Raw genomic sequence first — 22,676 nt, forward strand, 5'->3', positions numbered from 1 at the left:
GGGGAACAAGAGCAGCCTTGTCATTAGTCAGCCTCTCTAGGGGATTAAGTACTCAGGAGAACCCCACTTCCCACCAAATTCAACCCCTCTCCAGGAAAAACAACTCAAAGTCCCAACAGATTCTGAATCCAGCAAATCGTTTAGGAGCTCTAGGTGACTCTAAGGAAGGAAGGAAAGACTGAATACTAGGGAGGACAATAACTATGTTTCAAATACAAATTTGACATCCTCCCTCTACCCTTCGCACACATAAGCAGATACATTGTTTTGCTTTGGCATAACAAGGTATAGTCACAACTTTAAACATGCCAAACTTTGGTCTCCACAGTAGTAAAACGAGTCATAAAAATAATGCAACTTGCATCAGCTATACAATGCTTATGGAGACCGAATATAATTTTACAAGGGAATGCAAACAAGATAAAAAGAATGATGGTAATGCTTAAAAGAAAAACCCTAAATATCTCTGTATAAAGTTGATTTAAAATATAACAGTATATATGTTTTCTTGTAGGCAATTCCTATAATAAAGGATTATAAAAACAGATTAGGCCCTGGCTGGGTGGCTCAGTTGGTTGGAGCATCATCCTATACACCAAAATGTTGAGGGTTCGATTCCCAGTTAGAACACATGCCTAGTTTTCAGATTCAGTCCCCTGTGGGGGTATCGAGGGAAGGCAACTGATTGATGTCTCTCAAGTCAATAAAAACATTTTAAAAAACCAGATTAGCCAACAACTTCACATTTTAAAAACTGGACTCAAATAATACTAAATGCAGAGATTAATAATTAAAAAGGTTTAAATCTGTGATCTAAAGGAAGCCTTTAACATGGAATACTGTATTTATGAAGCCATTTTACTGGTTCATACTAACTCTGTTCAGTTTGCCTTAACCTAACTAGGTATTAGTTTTACATATTTTTTAATTCCAAAGCATCAAATTTCTAATGATAAATTTTCTGAGAACAAAATGATTAAAATAAACTTTTGAATAAAAATATCAACATACTTAAGTGGCTTAAAAGTCAGCTTTCCACACATTATTGAAAGATTTGAATTTTGCTTTTTTTTTTTTATTATCCCAGCAAATGTTACACTAGATAAAATGATTGGGGAAATACAAATAGGTTCATTAAAAACACAGGCTGATTATTCATATCTACTACATTCAAAAGTATGCAAAACAATTTATATTGCAAAGCTGTAATTCCTTTTCCTAACAAAGCTTTATTTTATAAAATTGTAGTGTTGTACTGATTCAATTTTAATACAAAATACTTATATACACAATATAAAAGTAAACTGTGGTACAGTGCCTTCCACGAAGGGATATATTAAGGCGCTTTACAAATATACTAATAGGTTGACCCACATTACTTTTTTAGATTAAAACAAATAGGCTATTGTTTCACTTTAAATACCAAATGGATTTTTATTTTTGTTTATTAAAGAAATTGTCTAAAGTACCTTAGGTAACAGCAGCAGCAATATCTAAAAATCCTCCCACTGTATTTTCTAGTTACTAACATATTATTAAGTCAGAATAAAACATTTCCACTCACAGTTTTGCACTTTGCAACAGCAGAAGGTAATCACTTTTTTAAAAAGTCAATCTCAAAGTGACTTCTTAGTCATACATTCTATAGTTTCTATTACAAATAAGGTAGAAAAGATACAGCAATAGGGCCCGCCTTAGGATGTCACTGAACAATACATAACAGTATCTACAATTACATAATTATAGAACACTTTATAAATACTATTGATATGCATAAAAGGGTAAGTATAACAAAAACAGTAAGATTTTAACGAGTGGGAAAATTTTTAAAAAAGAAAACATGTATAACCAATGTTTTCACTCCATTTCAATTGAAGGCATATAGAATTTTGTTCTCATCTTTTTGGTCAGGAAGCACCAGATTCTATACTGGAAGAACTGGATATAGTTTGGGAATAAGATAGCTAATCAGTATATCCAAACTATTAAAAGTACAGATACTAAAGGCTTGTACATGGCTTCGGATAAACACAAAAAGTTTATTCTGTCAGGAAATTTCAAAAGAATATAAAATTTGTAGTGTCTGTTACATTTGAGAAATGAGGGCAAGACAGATTTTGTGGGGAAAGAGAGGAAGGAGACAGCACCTTAGTTTTTCTATTACAGAAATTTAAAGTTGGTTTTATACTGTATTACACCATAGTAAAACAACTAAATGGAAACTTAAATGTGACTGAGAAAGCCCAAGAGCAAGAGGGATGTCTTAAAATTTTGAGTAGTGAGCTAAAAATTCTTGAACTAGTTTGTTTTTATAGAACTAATCAAATGTTCCATGAAATGCAGACTGCCATCTCATAGTGCATTTTCTTACGACTGTCTGATTAGAAGTCCTTCGCAAGTATTTCTATATCAAATCTGTAGAGCCAACCATATCAGTGCCCTTAAAAGGGTGTGTTTAAAATGTCTCAGTAAAAAAAATAAAAATAAAATGTCTCAGTGCTGTACCAGCAAGAGAGGCATTCATAGGGTTATCTTATCACATGGTACAGACCTTTTCCATCACAAATTATCAGTGTTTATACAAGATGTGCTAATCTGAACATTAACCAGTAAATTTAAAGCAAAGTTCTTAGTTTAATATATCAGTGTTCTCATAGGACAGAGGTCTTTAACCAAGAGTTGATATGTTTCAACATCCCCAGAGCCCCTAAAACTGCACACATTTTATTATGTGTTGATGTCCATTATTCTGGGAAGAAGAGTCCACAGCTTTCATCACATTTCAAAATGATCCCCAAAGACCAGTCCATTACATAGTGTGTTGTGCAGTGGTTTACAAGCTGAGCTCTGAGAGGGCTACCTATAGAAAGATGAGAACTGTGAGCTAATAAATCTTTGCCCTCCCCAGTTCAACTGGAATAGCTTTGACTTGATTTTACTTACGTATATGATTTCCATTAGCTTTCATATAAAAAAGGCTAAAGGTCTGAAAATCACTAAAAGTATGCCTCTTATCCACAATTATTGTTTTGATAAAATTCCTTATCAGTGGAGCTTAAGAAAAAGAAAATATAAATTTTACTAATAATAAGAACAGAACCCTTTTCCCTAAAAGATAAGTTAAGTATATTTTGGTATGAGAGCACAAGTCTCCTTGTAACCTAAGCCTATATAATAGGAATGTTGAAAACATATTTAACCTTAAAATAGGTTAGGAGGACTTGAATTTCTACTAGGACCACTATGTAACTTTCTCTAATTACTAATGGCCCCTAAATTAAGAGTTAAGTAATAATTTTTCATCAATCAATCGCCCATAGGGAAAATATTGCCAAATAGCCAGCTTTTCTTTTGCCAATAAACAATCCATGTATGCAGCACTGTTCTGAAAGAGGAAACCTGCAACATTAGTGATGACATAATCAAAACTATCACAATATAGAAAAAGTACTGTTCTAGTGAGTATCCATAAATAATTTCTAATCAGTTTTATATGAAACTGAAAATCTCTGCTTAGGATGGTGGAAATACTTTTTAAATTTCAAAGCAAAAATATGGAGAATCTTAGCTTTTAGTATAAGAAATTTTGATTCATGGCAGCTTTGTTCCCCTTTTAAAACTGGAAGCAGCACAAACAGCACATGTTGGAATTTTTAATAAATAGATGCAAATAGACATGTAGTAAATAAGATGAAAAGAACAGCCCTCATACTTGATGTAAATATATATCCACAAATATAGTCAGGCTTCTTTTCTAGCAACATATTGATGTCTTTTTCCAAGATAACAATGGATTGACGGCAGAAGAATATGCTCCTGTTAGTGGTTTTAATTTCAAGACCAAAAAGTCTTCTAAGAGTAGTAATTTAAGATGTACAGGAATCTCCAAAACATCATGTAATATATCAACCCAAATAATAAAAAATTTCATATAAGGCAAAACACAAACCAAAAAAACCACCTGGAAGCAGCGTTAAAAATACCAAGATGTAAAGAAAAATGGCAGTGCTTTGTTTCCTTTAATGACAGTTATTCTTGAGAAACAAATGCTAGATTAAATATTCCAAGGTGGGAAGTAAATGACGTTTATCTATTTTTCCCTTCTGATGAGCATCCTGTTTCAACCCTGTCACCCTGTATTTCTTAGTTCCAAGACATGAATTATACAAATTATCATTAGCCTAGGAACACTCACCACCATGATGGCTTCATTTTATAGCTTATTTTGTACCAAAAACAAGGTTATGGGAGTGGGGAATGGGGGGGACTTTGTAAATGTGGGGTATATTTCTTATTTGGTTAAAGCAAAATAAAACTAAAACTGTCTTTCAAAAAATTTTCAAAAACTCTTGTCTTTTAAAATGATTTAGCATATGTACAAATAGATACCAGGCTTCTCCTTTTAAACAAAGCACACAATTTTTATTATTTATTATTTTCAGTACTTTAAGTACCAAGAACCGACTATAATATTCAGTTCATAATTTACTTTATAACAATTTTTTTCTAAATTACTGATTATAAAGGCTGGAATAAATTAACATTTTAAAAGGATTTTTCCATAATTTAGGAAAATAAAATATTGTGCACAGAGCACACACACACAGCTCTGTCACATTTGCATAATTTTACTCAGAGCCTCAAAACCCCTGCATTTCAGGCCTTTTTGCAAATCCTCATTACAGTTATTTCCTAGTGTGTTAAACATACACTAGATCACGATTTTTGATCTCTGAGCCTGTGTGCTGATCATCTTCATCTGACTGTTGCCCTGAGTCTTGCGAATTAATATATTCATATTCAATAGGCTTTGGATAATTATATGGGTAGCCATTGTCATCAAAAAACCTCCTAAAGGTAAATTCATAGAAAGCATGTTCAGGGTGCTTTCCATTTTTATACCATCCGTTGAGAGTGTCATTCACATTTTCTTCCTCTTTATCATCACTCCATAATTTGTCAGGATCAACAGGATCAAAATTTGATGTATCTGTTGGGTGTGTGATTTTAGGAATATATGAAGCAGGTTGTTGTCTCAGGTCACTGGAGAAATCAATTGTTTTAAAAAATGGATGAGCTTTTATTTCATCAGCACCATTCTTGCCTAAGCGATCTTCTGGTCCTCGGCAAAGTTTGATTATAAGATCAGAGGCTTCAGGACTCAATTTAGCTTGAGGAGGAATGTGAAGAGATGTTTGCCAGTTGATAACCTTTAAAAGATTTTTAAAAATTAGGAGGGAAAAGATAAATAAGAAATCCAAAATTTTCTCCAGATTTTATACCAAAAGTCTTACTGAACTATTTATAAAAATTTTTTAAAATATATTCTTATTGATTTCAGAGAGGAAGGTAGAAACACAATGATGAGGGAGAATCCTCAGGGGGTCAAGCCTGCAACCTGGGCATATGCCCTGATCGGGAATTGAACCCAGAACCCTTCAGCCTGTAGGCCAATGCTCTATTCCACTGAGCAAAACTGGCCAGGGCCTATTTGTAAAATTATACAATAAATTGCATGGTATTTAACCTTCCTTACCTTTAATAATGAATCAATGGTGGGAAATAACCTTTCCTCTCATTCCCTCCTTTTCAGGCAACTTCATATTAGAAGACTCACTGCAAGTTTTAGCACTACTTGTAGAAATGACTTTCTATTGTGCCTCCCCTGTTCTATATATTTACTTGTATCATAATATCTCTAATACTTTGTGGTACCTATTTATGCCTGTGCTTTTCTACTACAGTATAAAATTCCATAAGGCTATAGAGCATGTATTGTCTTTGCATTTCCTAGTGCTTGGCAAATTGCCTGGCACATAATAGATGTTCAGTAAATACTTACTATGGTTTTGAAGAAACCAGAATGAGGAAGGAAGGAAGGAAGGAAATAAGGGAAGGAAGGAGAGATGTATGTAGGAGGAAGAAAGGGAAGAAAGGTAAATAAATATCTATTAAATTAATGAACTGCATTCTTCCTTATTTATATAGGACTTTATCAACTAGTGAAGAAGGAACAAAAATAAATCACCTCTTCTAGTATCCGTTAATCTTAAAGTTTTCTCCCAGATTAGAAAAAGGAGATGCCTCAAGTAATAAAATGTCTTTGAATCTTTTTGAAAGAACAAAACAAAAAAAAACATGATGCAGTAATCGTTACAGTATTATACCTGGTTCCATAATCTACTTCAAATAAGGGAAATTAATATATACAAGCAGCTGGACAAGTTCTTCGATTTAAAGTTACATTCAGGATTATTTGGTTTAAGGTAAAAATAAAAAAAAAATAAAAGACTAGACATAGCAACAAAAAAAAAAGATTCCCCATTAATTCAAAGATTGGTCAATAGAAATTAATGTAAACTGAAGCACAGAAAGAAAAAATGGAATAAAAAATAATAAAGCATGATACATGTAAGATAATTATCAAATGTCTACTATTTGTACGAATACTAAACTAAGTAGAGTCCCAGAAGGAGAGACGAAAGCAGAAGAAATCTTCAAAGAATAATAACGGAATTTTCCAAACTTGATGAAGGTCACCAAGCTACAATTCAAGAAACTTTATGAACCTCTGAAAGAAAACATCACACGAGTATATAATGGTGAAATTGCAGAAAACCAAGGTGACAGAGAAAAAGTCCTAAAAGCAGCCAGAGGGAGAAAGGCTCCAGTTCCGAATAAAATGTAATAGGTAAACTCCACCCTGTCTTTCCTACTGAATGCAGCCATCCACCTGTGCAGAATGCATGGAGCAGCTACTTAGGACCCTGTAGTAAAGAGTAACAGGCAGACTGAGGAAGATGATATGAATTTGAAGTACCAATGAAATGATAGTGAGTTTACCATTTTTTTCCATCTAGAATCCCTTGACTCAGGAGCCCAAACCCTGAAGATGTATAATACAGAGTGAGCTCTAGGAAAAGTCCTTCTAGTTCAGGCCCAGAGACTGGGAAAGGGGTTTCCTGGCCATAACAGAGGTGCAGTAAGAGTCACCTGAAACTTCCTCTTCAATTGGAAATTAAAGCATGTGGCCGCAAGAAGATAGATCGAATCCCTGGTGCTTTTTCTCTCGTGTGCTCTTGCTACCCTATCATGAGACGTGTGTGGCAGAGTAGGATAAATAAAGTCTCACTTTCTAGTCAAGGAACTGAAAAAGGAAACCCAAAGGAAATGAAAAATACCAGGGATATGACAGTGGAGGAGAAGATTATAAAGTTATTTACAAACAGCTGGGCTCACCTCCCAAATGTACCTGTATGGATCTAATCCTAAAGAACACATCGAAGTCTGAGAACTGAACTAAGTAGAAGACCACAGCTGCTTTGACAATGAAACTGACACTGGAGTCACAAGCCACAGAGGGTGGTTAGTACTTGTGGACTGAATCCAACCAGGTTTAATGCCAAAACAATACCAACGTTCTCCATAACATTTAAACAAAACCCTGACTCTCATAACATAAAATGTCCTGGATATAATCCAAAGTTACTTGGCATACAAGAACCACAAGTGTCAACCCAAATAATAAAAGAAAATCAACAGTGTTGAGATGACATAGATTTTAGAATTACCTGACAAAGACTTTAAAGTAGGCATTGTTAAAATGTTCTAAATAAGGATGAATACTCGTAGAATGAAATGAAGACAAAGTCTCAGCAAAGAAATTGAAGATATGAAGAGGTACTAAACATACATTTTAGAACTGGAGAATGCTATAACCAAAATAAAAAACTCAGTGGATGGGCTCAATCAAATAGAGATGTCAGAGGAAAGTGAACTTAAAGACAGATTGATAGAAACTATGCAATCTGAACAAAGAGAATCAAGAGTTCAAAAACAGAGCCCTCAGTAATCTGTGGCGCTTTACCAAAGGTTTAACATTGGTGTCATTAGAGTTCCAAGGGGAAGAAGTTGTGATATAGAAATTCAAAAAGCTCAGTCAACACTAAACAGGATAAGCTTCAAGAAATCCATGCCCAGACATTCCATAATTACAACACTGACAGCAGCCAGTGAAATGATGCATTACTTAAGGGAACAATGATTTGAATTGAATGACTGTAGATTTCTCATCAGAAACTATGGAGAACAAAAAGAAATGGCTATTTTAAAGTGCTGCTAGAACTGAAACCGAGACTTCCATACCAATGCCTTTTTTTTTCATTGCTTTCAGAGAGGAAGGGAGAGGAAGGGAGACAGAAACATCAATGATGACAGTCATTGATTGGCTGCCTCCTGCACACCTGGCCTGCATCCTCTCGCAATCCAGGACCCCTCGGGGGATGTATTAGTGCACCAAGCTGCAGGCGGCCAGGGAGGAGGTGGGTCGGGTGCCGCACAACTGTGCTCATCCCACTGCATCTGCCACTGCCTCTTGGTAGCGCTGCCACAGTGTCAGAGAGGCTCCCAACGTTGCAGCAGCTGCGCTCGCCAGTACAACCGTGAGCCCGGCTTCTGGCTGAGCCATGCTCCCCCTGTGGGAGCACACAGACCACCAAAGGGCAACTCCTGTGTTGAGCCTCTGTCCCGATGGTCAATGCGTGCCATAGCGACTGGTCGACCGGTCGTTCAGTCCTAAGGGTCACTTAGGCTTTTATATATATAGATAGTAAGTCCTAAAATCAAGTAGTTGATTCCTCTGTTTTTTTTTTTTTTTAAAAAAACTTTTCTTTGTCCAAGTTCTTATGTCCACTCATATAAATTTTAGAATCAGCTGATCTGTATCTGCAAAACTTCCTGTTGAAAATTTTTATTGCAATTGAGTTAAATATACAGATTTTTTTTTTGGGGGGGGGGGAGGATTGATAGTTTTACTATGGTGAGTCTTCTAATCCATCAACACAGTATGTATCTTCATTTATTAAGATTTTCCTTTCATCAATTTATAGCTTTCAGCACACAGTTCTTGTTCGTGTTCTATTAGATTCATACCTAAATATTTCATTTTGGGGAAGCTATTGCAAATGGTAGTTTTAAAATTTCAGTTTCTGATTGTTCCCTGATTAAATACAGAAAAACAATAGATTTTTATGTATTTTCCTTATATCCTACAATCTTGCCAAACTCATTAATTCTATGGTTTTTTTCCTTTGATTCCCTGGGATTCGCTATATAGAAAATTGTGTTATCTTTTGAGTAGGGGAAATTTTTATTTCTTTCTAATCTATATGCCTTTTATTTCTTTTTGTTGCTGTGTAACACTGGCTAATACTTCCTGAACTATGCTGAATAAGACTGGTGAGAACAGACATCATTGCCTTTTTCCTGATCTTAGAAAGCTTTCAATTTTTCACACACACACACACACACACACATATACATATAGATATTAAAATGAAAGTAAAATAAAGACACTTTTAGACAAACAAATCTAACACAAACCTGCGAGAACGCATTACCAGTATACCTATACTAAAAGAAATTCTAAAGGAAAATTTAAAAATAATATATTAAATGCAATGACAGAAGTAATTACAACTTGGTAGGGAGTATTATAGAAAAGATGATATCTCAAGACACTCTCAAAGAATGATTAAAAACAATCAGAAAATTAAAAACAAAACCACAATCAAGAATTAACCAAGCTTCAGAAAGAGGGGAGGGCTGTGGAAGATAGGATAGAAAGGACACTCCAGACAAAGAGAATGGTGTGAACAAAGGTACAGAGGACAAATTTGGACTTAAACCATGAACAAAGGAACCACTAAGGATTTTTAATGAGACAGTTTATGGTAAAAATTGTGGGAAACTTCTCATTTAAGTGCCAGAGGTAGTTTCAAATGGAGGTACAGTAGTCCCCTCTTATTTGTGGGGGATATGTTGCAAGACCCCCAGTGGGTGCATGAAACCACGGATAGTACTGAACCCTACATATACTATGTTTTTTCCTATACATACATACCTTTTCTCTTACAGGAAGCACTTTACAGCTCCTCTTTGTTGTATCTGAATTGCTAACATCACTACACTTTCATTTGGGGGCCATTATTAAGTAAAAGAAAATATTATTGGAATGTAAGTACTGAGATACAACAGTTGCTCTGGTTACTGAAAAGGCTACTAAGTGACTAACAAGTGGGTAGCATAGACGGCATGGATATATGCTACACAAAGGACAATTCATGGCCCAGATGGGACAAAAAAAGGACAGCACAAGATTTCATCATGCTCCTCAGTATGGGACACAATTTAAACCTTACCAATTGTTTGTTTCTAAAATTTCCCATTTAATATATTCTTACTATGGCTGACTGCAGGTAACTGAAACCTCTGAAAGTGAAACAGTGAATAAAGAGGAACTACTTTATAGACATTTATTTGTGGTTTGGGGCTAGAATGTGCATGGAAGGAAACAAAGCCATGAGCCAACAGGTAACAAAGAGTAAATTGAAATAAATCTTCAAAAGATACTAAAGAACCCAGCCGGTGTGGCTCTGTGGTTGAGCATCAACATATGAACCAGGAGATCACAGTTCAATTCCCGGTCAGGGCACATGCCCAATAGGGGGCATACAGGAGGTAGCTGATTGATGATTTTCTCTCATTATTGATGTTTCTCTCTCTTTCTCTCCCTCTTCCTCTCTCTGAAATCAATAAAAACATTTTTTTAAAAAAAGGTACTAAAGATTTTGATGAGAATGAAATATGAGTATAGTTTATAAATGAGGGAGAATATGAGCGTGATGAGGGGATGAAGGAAATTTGAGTTCACGCATAGAATCTTAGTGCGTTTCTATATCTTTCAAGTTCATTCATTTAAAAAAATTTTTTAATTGATTTTGTTGAGAGTAAAAGGACAGAAAGAGAGAAAGACATCAATTTGTTGTTCCACTTATTTATGTAGTCATTGGTTGACTCTTGTATGTGCCCTGACCAGAGATTAGACCTGCTTGGCATATCAGGACGATGCTCTAACCAACTGAGCTACCTGGCTAGGGCCAAGTTCATTCTTTAACTCTAGAATAAGATGCTCTATGCAAAGGACTGATAAACATCTGTAATATAAAGGACTTTGTGACAATTCTTTTGGTATAGATTCTATACCTTACCTTCATTTGTGTTTCTAATGGTGTTTGTGCCAAAAAAGGAGGTTGTCCCACCAACATTTCAAAAAGAATTACACCAACACTCCACCAATCACATAACTGTGTATAGCCTAAAATAAGATACCAAAGTTATAGTTATATAGTTATTTATAAGCACTTTAATTAATATAATCATAATTAATATTGTCACAAATTATACTATAAAATTAAGTTTTATTATAAACCTGAACACTAAGCTATATTCCAATCAAGTTTCAGCTGGAGATTGTTTATAAAACAAATATTTTACCTGTTCGTAACAACACTTCAGGTGCAATGTAATTGGGAGTCCCAACCAAAGAATGTGCTAGACATCGCTGGTGCTGGCGTGCAGCTCTCCGTTCTAGTGGCTTCAATCTATCTCCACATCGACAGTTAGAAGGGTCACCCCATTCATTACTGAAATCCATGCTATCTTGTCGTGAATGGTCACCTGTAAAGTAAAAAGAAATAAAAGCAACAAGAGTAAAAGAACAAGAGTAAACCAAGAGCCTGCTTAATTTTTTGACATCAAGGTTTATAGTTAACAACACTCTTCCCTTATGACAAGCTAAGATACAATGTATACCAAATCACTGATGGTGTTTATTAATGACTGCAGCTTGTGATCCACAGTATTAATAGGACAAATGTTACACTAAGAAAAATTAGCCCAAGATTCAGAAATGTATTCAATGTTAAATGATGATAAAGTCAGGAGTAGATAGGATTAAGAATTTGTTACTCAGACTGCTCCCCATTACTACTCTGGACAAAGTTCTAAACAAATTAGATCAGTATTTCATTCATTCAACAAGTGGCAATGATAAGAAAGACAGCGTTGTTCTCTCAGGCAGCTTCTCTGTAGGGAAGAAACACAATGAACAAATACATATGTAAGAAACAGGGCTTCTGGTCAAGATGGTGGCATAGGTAAATGGTACTCGTTGCCTCCCACAACCACATCAAAATTTATAACTAAAATACAGAACAGCCATCATTCAGAACCACCTGAAATCTACCAGAATGAAAGTCCTACCACTAGGGAATTAAAGAAGCAGCACATCAAGACGGGTAGAAGGGGCAGAGATGTGAGGCAGAATCTCAGGAACCCTGCTGGTCCCACATCCACGTGTGGCGGCTTAAAATTGGGAGGGATATCTTGGCAGCAGAGGTTTCCCTGAGGACCCTGAGGTCTGTGCCCCACACCATGTCGCCAACCCAGGGTTCCAGTACCTGGAAGAGAAACTGCCACAACTTCTGGCTATAAAAACCAGCAATGATTGTGGCTGAGTGACATGGAGGCTGCAGGAGTTCCAGGCAGTTCCTTTTAAAGGACATAGCATGGGACTTAGTCTCACTCCCTCTGAGCTCCAGCACTGGGGCAGCAGCTTGAAAAGAACATGGGACATTCAGGGAGGAACTAACTTGTCTCAAATCAGGTTAAGAGATGGAAGGGCAGTTTTCTCCCAGACAGAAGTGTTCCTTTGCTCAATCCTCCCTACCACAGAGATGACAGGCTGCACCATATCTGAATCTCCATCATACTAGCTTACACTTTTCGCCCCACCTGGTGATTCCCTGAGACCCCACCTCTCCCTACTTGCAAGCTCATCCAAGGCATTTCCAGTGACTTTTCCATACAACTGGCCTCTCTTGCCTCATGCTTTGGACTTTCCTAAATCTCTCAAACAAACATCAGCTGGCATCAGCATGCCCAGTATCTCTCAATAAGTGGCCCCAGGCCCAGCACTAGCAGCAGCCTACCCTGGTTCACAGCTTGGCACCTCCTGGGCACCTCCAAGCTCAACACAAGTGGCAGCCATCTGTAGACTGCTTTGTAGCTCATGCTGGGTGTCCCTGGGCACAGGCAGAGGCTGACTTTGCACCTCCTGGGAGGCCCCAGAGCCAGTGCACCCAATGGTCGACTTCAACCATGCCACATTACAACCCTACCACCTCCACAAGTAACACATTCAAGGGGAGGACTCAGTGAGCACCACAGTTCCACTGAAGCAAGTCCTGTTCCATAGGGTTGGCTCCTGCACAGCAGCTGTTCCACTATCGTCACAGCTGGTCCACAGAACCGACTGGCCTGGGGGTAAATCCCTCCCAGTGACACCAACATCAATCAAAGCTCAACTACAATAAGGCAGTGCATGTAGCTCACACAGGGGCACATCTGGAGTGCCAGCTCAGGTGACTGGGGAGGCTAAGACATACTAGATTCTACCAAGTCTGGAGACATACCAGATTTACCTAATACAGAGAAAAAAAATACAGGGAAGGAGCCAAAATGCAGAGACAAAGAAACAGGAGAATGAAAGCACAGGAGAAATCTCCAGAAAAAAGAACTGAATGAAATGGAAGAAATAAAACTACCAGATACAGAATTCAAAACAATGGTTAAAAAATGCTCAAGGAACTTATGAGAACTTCAAAGAACTTAGTAAGAATTTCAAAGCAATTAGTGAGAACAGCAACAACATAAAAAAGGACCAGACAGAAATGACATGTACACTAACTGAAATAAAGAATAATTTACAGGGGATCAACAGTAGAGGATGCCAAAATCAAATCAAGAGTTTGGTATATAAGGAAGCAAAAAACACCCAATGAGAATGGCAAAAAGAAAAAAATCTCAAAATATGAAGATAGTGTAAGGAGCCTCTGGGCTAACTTCAAGTGTACCAACATTCACATCATGGGAATACCGGAAGAAGAGAGGGGGCAAGAAATAAAAAACCTGTTTTTAAAAATGACAGTAAATTTCCCTTACCTGGTGAAAGAAATAGACATACAAGTCCAGGAAACCAACTATCAGCTGGCTTTTCAACTGAAACTTTATAGGCCATAAGAGAGGCAAGAAATATTCAAAGTGATGGTTGCAACGATCTACAACCAAGATTACTCTAGAACAGGGGTGGGCAAACTTTATGACTCGAGGGCCACAATGGGTTCTTAAACTGGACCGGAGGGCCGGAACAAAAGCATGGATGGAGTGTTTGTATGAACTAATATAAATTCAAAGTAAACATCATTACATAAAAGGGTACGGTCTTTTTTTTTTTTTAGTTTTATTCATTTCAAACGGGCCGGATCCGGCGGCCGTAGTTTGCCCACGGCTGCTCTAGAAGGTCACAGGACTTTAGAACTGAAGGTCAGATAAAGACAAGGAAAAGCTAAAAGAGTTCATCACCACCAAACCAGTATTACATGGTATGTTAAAGGGTCTTCTTTAAGAAGAAATAAAAGATCAAAAATATGAAAAATGGCAATAAATGCTTATCAACAATTGAATCTAAAAATCAAAATAAATGGACAAGGAATCTGATGAACAAACTAAACTGATGAATAAAATAGAACCAGAGGCATGGAACATGGAACAGACTGACGAATATCGGAGGGAAGCGGGGAGAGGGGCCAGGAAGAGATTAACCAAAGAACTTATATGCACATATGCATTACCTATTGGACACAGACAATAGGGTGGTGAAGGCCTGGGAAGGGGCGGGAACTGGGTGGAGGGGAGCAATGGGGCGGAAAAAAGGGGGACATCTGTAATATTCTCAACAGTAAAGGTTTAAAAATAAATTTTAAAAAGAAACATAGTGACGCATCCCATGTTGAGTATCAACTGGGGTGATGTGACAAATTGAAGCGACATATGTAAAAAACAAATGGGAATCAACCATTTAAAAACTAAGGCTATTAATGGGGTGATGAGGACACATTTGTAATACCTTAACTAATAAAACAAAAAACAAAAACAAAAACTAGGGCTAGGCAGTCTATACAGAAACAACAGTAACAGAGAAAAGACCAGTGTAATTATAAAAGAGGAGAATGGTAGGAAATGGAGTGGGAACCAGTGCACATGGATTTTGTAAGCAAAAGACATGGTTTGCCTTTTATTCCAAGTACAGTGAGAAGACAGTGGAGAGTATGAAGCAAGAAAATGACAAGATTTGATTTATACTTAAACAGATTATAAGGGAGGACAAAAGTGAAAAACCAGGTAAGAGGCTATTACCTCAAGTATACAGCTTAACATACAAGTTAAGCTTGGTGACTGGGGAGGCTGAGTCCAGTCACTTAAGGTAATAGTAGTGATGGAGAAAATTTCAGGATATATTTAGAGGTGGAGTAAGCAGGACTTAATGATGAATTACATGTAGAGGGTATAGGAAAAAAGAATCATGACAACTAGGTGTCATGATGATGGTGGTATAACTTACTAAACTGGGAAAAACTGGAGGGGGAAGGCTGGAGGGGGAACAAACAAATTAAGAGTTGTTTATTAGTAATGTTAAGTCTGAAAGGCCTATTAGAAATCCATGTGAAAGGGAGACACCATTTCTGTAGAGATTTGGAAGTCACTGACATAGAGATGGCATTTAAAGCCATGATTAGATGATATTATCTAGAAAAATATATCTAAAATTAACCTAGCTGTAATCATCTGGGATGTTTGATTAAAACACAATTTCTATACTCTGAAGACTTTCAACCAGTAGACTGGAATAGAGTCTAAAAATCGTATTTTTAAGAACCCCAAATAATTCAGGTGAATCTGGAAGACATTAAATTACATTAAGCTGAACATTAAAGTAGGTTCAGGTGTCCCAGTTCTATCCATTTACTGTCAATCTACTCTTGTTCACAGAAGGCTAATATTACTTACCTCAGAGGATTGCTCTAAGCATTAAATTAGAATATATGTAAAGCATCTAGTAAGTATTCAACAAATGTCAGATCGACTTACACTTCCATTAGCACATGAAGGGATCTTGGCACTGTGGTGTAGCAGAAATAACATGGGCACTGTAATCAGACAGCCTTGGTTCAAAGCCTAGCCCTTACACCTATTTTCTTGTGTGACCTTGGGCAAGTTACTTCATCTAATTCAGCCTTCGTTTCTTTATTCTGCCTTATAGTGACGTTGTGAGGATTAAACAGAATCATGTACATAATGTACATAATGTATTTAAGGTTAAATAGTTATGTAACAGTCATACAATGGAATCCTAAAAACAGTGAAAATAAATGTTACATGTAATTAACACAGATGAACCTCAAACATACAAGTTAACATAGAGAAATACAAAGAGAATTATTATATTTAAATAAAGATTCCAGAGTAGGGAAAATGAAATAATATATATATTTTTAGGGATACATACATATATGGTAAAAATGTAAAGAACTGATTACAAAGTTCTGAAACACTGGTTATACTTCCCTGGAGGAAAGAAGGTGAAATGATTATTTAAGGGTTTCAAAAGTACTGACTAGCTCTTAAGCTGAATGGTGGGAATAGGGCTTCATTTAAAAATTATTTTTAAAATGTCTGACATATTTCAAAATAACAAAACATAAGATAGTTAACTAAAAAATGTTAATGATATTTGGAAATAATTGAAGCTAATACACTCTTTGTTTAAGTCTAAATGTCTGTAGTATGCATCCATGGTTATCTAACAGAGTCAAGATCTGACCCAGGACTTCTGTGTCCCATCCCATAATAATACCATCTTATATTTTATTGCAGTAAATCATATTAATATATACAAATTTTATGATTTTACTCACCACTCTGGTAGTACTTAGAATCATGTGTCCATCTGAAGCCAGTGCAGAGGCCGAAGTCAGTCAATTTAATATGACCATCACGATCAATCAAAATGTTATCAGGTTTAATATCTCTATGAATAAAACCCATTTTATGAACACTTTCAACTGCACAGGTAAGTTCTGCTATGTAGAATCGTGCCAGATTTTCTGGAAAGATGCCCATTCTAATTAGTAGGCTCATCATATCACCCCCAGGAATGTAGTCCATTACAAAGTATAAATTGTCCTTATCTTGGAATGAATAATATAGACGAACTACCCATTCATTGTCAGCTTCAGCCAGGATATCTCTCTCAGCTTTAACATGAGCAACCTGATTTCGAAGTAGAACATCTTTCTTTCGAAGAGTTTTTGTTGCATATAATGCCTTAGTATCTACTTTTCTTGCTAGACAGACTTCACCAAATGCTCCTATTCCTAGTGTCTTTATCTTCACAAACATAGACTTGTCCATTTTAGCCCTCTTAAGACGGATGTAATTAGACTCTTTTTGGCAAAGCATCTTTCTCATTTGATCCTGGGCTTCTTGAGATAATCCAACCTAGGTAAATAAGCTAAATGTTAAATGAAGAATTATTTTTTATACTAAATATTAAGAATAGCTTGGAAAAATCAAGCATATATTTAAAGGTTAAGTGCATAATTTTTAATAAAGCATGTTAGAAATCTAGAATATATTTCAGAGAAAAATCAATTATCAAAAGTGCAAATTAAGGGATAGATAAGAGAATATACAAAGTGAGTGTAAGATCCTACTGTGGAGAGCAAGAAGATGATACCAATGGTCAGCTTTCTACTCCTAATGTACTCAAAAATGTTCCCAATGTGCAAAAACCAAACCTCTGTTCACATGCATCCTCATCTATCCTTTTATGCGTATTCATTCCAAATTACATGATTACTTTGCCTTCATTATACGCTTCTCTTTGAAAATATCTGGTCCTGAGATACTCTTCCTTCCATTTTATCCTTCATGAAAAGAAATTCTTTCAAGTTCATTTATTCTAAAAAATTGATGTATTAAGAACAGAAGAATATCTTCTCTAACCTAACTATTCATTAATAGTCTTTCCTTTATCTTTCTCAAAACATCAGAATTAAGGGTAGGACTCACAGCCATCACTAACACAAAATGCAAAGAGTTTCTCCTACTTTATTTTTCTTTCCTACTTTGTTTTAAACTAACTTATGTGATTACCAGGTATCTTTAAGATCTTTTGGAACATTTCAAAGAATAATTAGTGTGACTTATTAAGATACACAGGTAAAAACCAAAACCAACTTCTAACTAGATATGAAATATCTAGATTTAGAAGGAAAAGTTTATTTTTGGCTAGCTAATAACTAATGAAAAGTGAAGTCTAATTCAAGAAATGTAAGACTAAAAAAAAAAGAAATGTAAGACTAATGAAAATATAGCAATCTCATGCTTCTGTTAGGATGTGTATTTGCATGCAAAATATTTTAAGAAGGGTGGCATGCCAGTAGTATAGAACTGTTTCTCTTAAAATCTTACTTGCCTACACAGTAATGGAGGCTACAGAAGTCAGCAAAGCTTCCAACACCATAAAAGTTTAAATCAGCTATTAGTGAAAGTGAAGAGGAAAAAGGAAAAATAAACTAAGAAAATACATACAGACAGACTTTAGTAAGAAATCTTAAGAGCTAAAATATGGATAAATCATATAATCATGGTATTTATCTAACAAAATTCAATTTATAGCAAGAATAACAACACTGTGGAATCAGATTTAGAGAAATAATTTTAAAAGAGTGGCTTTCTTAGGTTGTGTGAGGAAATTTCATTACAAATTTAAGCCTCTTGGACTTTGAGCAATAGATGAAATATTAAGAGTCAAACCTTTGAACTGTAAACACATGATAAAAGTAATAATAACAGTACCACTATATCTAATGAAGGCATCTATATGGAATCACAATAGAGATTAAATTTATTCTGATCTCCTTTTAAGTGGACTTTGATTTAATAATTTCAGCACATTTTTCCAGTACATTATAATAATGAAATTAGATGGGTAAATAACTGGAGGGAGATGTCTCTGACATTTTCAAATAAGACCAACCTGATGAATAAACACACAAGTTCAAAATTACTAAGTAAAGGGGGGCGTGGCAGGCTAGAAGGGCTCAATGGAGGAAAAAAGGAACGTATGTAATACTTTCAACAATAAAGATTTTTTTAAATTACTAATTAAAAATGAATTTTTCATAAATGTATTGAGACCCAGATCATTTTTAGCTCATTTAAAAAAGCTGTAAGGTAACATGTAAAACCTAAAAAATAACGCTTGTTTCAATTTCCAATTACACCTAAACCGTAAATTTTATTTTTAACTTATTAGAAGAACTTTATTACAGGAATTCAGAGTAAATCTTGAAATACTAAAATGAAATGCTATAATTAAAATACTTTAATGTTTACTGATTTTTAAATAGTTGATAATATATTTAGCTACAAAAAGAAAAAAATACTGGACCACAGTATTTTAAAATAAATGCCAAGGAAATAGATGATCAAGTATAAAAATGGACATTTTAAAAGGTTTTACCCGCATCATTTCATTCTCTAATTGTTTTTTACGATGTAGACGTTGCTGATGAGATTTGAGAACATTTTCTACATGTTGCTCCATAAAGAATTTAAATGCCTGAGGAGAGTAACTTTGAATACGAGATTCCCTTCGCTCTTCATCTTTCTTGTTTTTCCTAACGGTGATAGGTGAAGTTGTAATCTGTTTCTTTTCTTTATCCCCACTATCAACATTTTCATAACTTTTTTCACCCTCATCTTCCTTGGGCACAGCTGACTGATCCTCTTTGTTAGATTTATTGATTGATTCATATGGAGGAACAGATGGGTTTTGGTGTAGCAGATGTTTTGGATAAGGTGGTGGTGGACCTTGATAGTTTGGAGCTTCAGCAACAGGTGACATAACAGTCATGGTTGAAGTGGTACCCTCAGAAAAAGGACTAGGTTGAACAGTCTGAATTGGCTGTGGTATCCAAGAAGGATGAGTAGGCGCTAAAGCAGTCTGTAGCTCTGGTTTTAACACACGTATGCTTTTCACGGGTTGTTGTATTGGAGCTGGTGTAATTGCAGTGACTGTTGTGGCTGAAGGCTGAGAATTAGCAGAATGACTTGTTCTATTTCCTAGTGGGTTATTAAAAGAATTTGACCTCACTGGGATGTTAGGTTGCCAGGTAGGGATTTCATGCCCAATGCTCGGGGATGACTGGGATGGAGCTGAAGATGACTGAGGCCAAGTTGTTTGAAGTCCAGGAACACTAATGTTATAAAGTTCCATATTATGACTATTCCTATTTGGCACCATCATAGATTGAGGAATATTTCCATTTGTATATGATGAAGGAGCAGCAGATCCCCCTGTTTGTAAAGCAGAAGGGCTCTGTCCATTAGTTGGGGTCAGAGGATATGGAGGGGGTGGTTGCCGATTCACTGCACCAGTAGGGACATTTTGGTGTATCATAAAATCAGTCTGACCACTACCATTCTGAATTCCGGGTCTCCCCGGTGGGTAGTTAAATTTGTTAGAACTCTGCATGATGATTGGTTGTCTGCCAACAGGAACAGAACTAATGACTCTCTGTCCCTGATTAGGAGGATTCATTGGGGACATGTTCAGAGGTGGTGGAGGATAGCCCTCCTGCCAGGCTCCAGGTGGAACAGGAGAGATTCGAGAGATTACATATTCCATATTCCCAGAATAGCGCTTTGTTTGAGAGTTTGGTTCCCATGAGGGGGGAGGTGGAGTTGTACCTCTTGGAGGAGGAGTCTGGCCTCTTGGGGGTGGTGGAGGAGTGACACTCCTTACTTGAGGAGGTGGTGGGGGGTTCACTCTCTGTCCGTTGCTAGGGTGAGCTTGAGCAAATGCTGTGATACCAGATCCTGACAAAGGTTTTCCTACATCTGTTTGTGAGTTGGGACTTTCGGAACGATAGGCCACACTTTCTGCTAGTGGTGGCCCATGTCTCTGAGGAACTAAGGATTCTTTAGAACCTTTCCAGCTTTGTCTGCGGTTAACCGATTGTTGCACACTCCCTATGATCATAAAACAGAGGGGGAAAAACATTTTTAACTTCTTATTTTTGAAAAATTTAGCTTGGAATTCTGACACTACTAAATGATCATCCTCTTTCGAGAATCATACAAATCAGGGAGGCAAAGGGGGGAATATGGAGAACATCTGTAATAGAGTCAACAATAAAAAAAAGAATTATAAAAATCAAATTTCAGTAAGTGGTTTTATTTTACCTTTTAAAATTTTATTTTGTTTTGACTAGGCAATACATTCTCATAACTCAAAATTCAAAAGGTACAAAGGAATACCCACTCCTGTCCACAGCCAACCAGTTTCCTTCCTTGAAGGTAACCAATCTCATCAAATATCTTGGGGATACACAAGTAAACAGTATACTTCTTATATATACTATAGTGCCTTGCCCTTTTCATTAAAAAACTGAAGATTCTGCCCTAGCCGATTTGGCTCAGTGGATAGCGCGTCGGCCTGTGAACTGAAAGGTCCCAGGTTCGATTCCAGTCAAGGGCACATGCCCGGGGTTGTGGGCTCGATCCCCAGTGGGGAGCTTGCAGAAGGCAGCCGATCAATGATTCTCTCTCATCATTGCTGTTTCTATCTCTCTCTCCCTCTTCCTTCCTCTCTGAAATCAATAAAAACACATTTTAAAAAAATTAAAGATTCTGTATCAGTATATAAAGTGTTTCCTTACTTTAAAAATGTTATCTATTTTTTTACTGTATAGATATACCCAAATTTATTTAATCAGTTCCTGTATTGATGGATATTAAGGTTGTTTCTAGTCTGTTGCTTTACAAAAAAAAAAAAGGCAATGAAAAAATTTCACTTCAGCCTGGCAGGTTTGGCTCAGTGCACCAAGAGGTTGGTTGCTATAGCATATGCCCAGCAGGGGGCGTGCAGGAGGCAGCCAATCTATGTAGATGTTTCTCTCTCATCAATGTTTCTATCTCTCTCTCCTTCTCCCTTACTCTCTGTCTAAAATCAATAAAAACACATTTATTATTAAAAAATTTCATTTTATGCCCTAGCCGGTTTGGCTCAGTGGATACAGCATGGGCCTGCAAACTGAAGGATCCCAGGTTCGATTTTGGTTGCGGGCTCAATCTCTAGTAGGGGACGTGCAGAAGGCAGCCGATCAATGATTCTCTCTCATCAATGTTCCTATCTCCCTTCCTCTCTGAAATCAATTTAAAAAAATAACATTAAAATATTTTTCATTTTATAAACTATTAGAAGTGGCATTTGTGAGCCAAACATGTCCATTTGTAATTTTGTTAGATACAATAACTAATTTTAAATACATTTCAATATGGCTTTTAAAACAAACAAAAAACCCAGCAGGGCATTATTAGCTGAATACTAAATAAGGTATGGATTTTACAGAATCACTCTCTAATGGAATTTCCAAATAAATGAAGTAGGCAAGAAAAAATGTTACAAGAAAAAAGTACTTAAAATAGTCTGGTTACTTGGCAAAAGATGTATATTTTATATATAAAGAGAGTTGTATAAAAAACAATAATATAAATTAATACAATCCAGAATAATTAAACATTTAAATATTAAAGATGAAAAAAACAAGTACTAGGAAAAAACAAGTGATCCCTGAATAATATTGGGATACCTCTTTGGAAGGTCTTCCCAAGTATGACAAAGGTAGAGAGCATACAGTAAAATACTAACAGATGTAAACATATAAAACACTTATCACTATTAAAACAAAATAAAACAAACAGAAACGTCCAAATTTGAAAGGTTATTATCATCCTGGGAGAAAACATATCTAATAACACATGAGAAAAAAATAGTAAATGTTCAGAATGTAGTTTATTTCATCTAGGCTGGCCAGCATCTTGGGTCTATGACTTCAGGAAAAGTCATCACCCCGGGCAAGCTAGGT

At 36.1% G+C, this 22,676-nt stretch overlaps 1 protein-coding gene across 1 annotated transcript in view; it reads right to left on the minus strand.

The window, feature by feature from the left end:
* Positions 1 to 3,645: 3,645 nt before the first annotated feature.
* LATS1 (large tumor suppressor kinase 1) overlaps positions 3,646 to 22,676 on the minus strand; it is a 29,918-nt gene continuing 10,887 nt past the window's right edge. The window contains exons 4-8 of the mRNA XM_081094104.1: positions 19,268 to 20,778; positions 16,656 to 17,238; positions 11,335 to 11,517; positions 11,049 to 11,155; positions 3,646 to 5,210 (exon numbers count right to left, since the gene is read on the minus strand). Coding sequence (XP_080950230.1) covers positions 4,701 to 5,210; positions 11,049 to 11,155; positions 11,335 to 11,517; positions 16,656 to 17,238; positions 19,268 to 20,778 — 2,894 coding nt within the window. The 3' untranslated portion in view covers positions 3,646 to 4,700. The remainder of the gene's footprint in view (positions 5,211 to 11,048; positions 11,156 to 11,334; positions 11,518 to 16,655; positions 17,239 to 19,267; positions 20,779 to 22,676) is intronic.

Source organism: Myotis nattereri (genome assembly GCF_964212035.1).
Source record: "Myotis nattereri genome assembly, chromosome: 6".
NCBI classification, from domain to species: domain Eukaryota; kingdom Metazoa; phylum Chordata; class Mammalia; order Chiroptera; family Vespertilionidae; genus Myotis; species Myotis nattereri.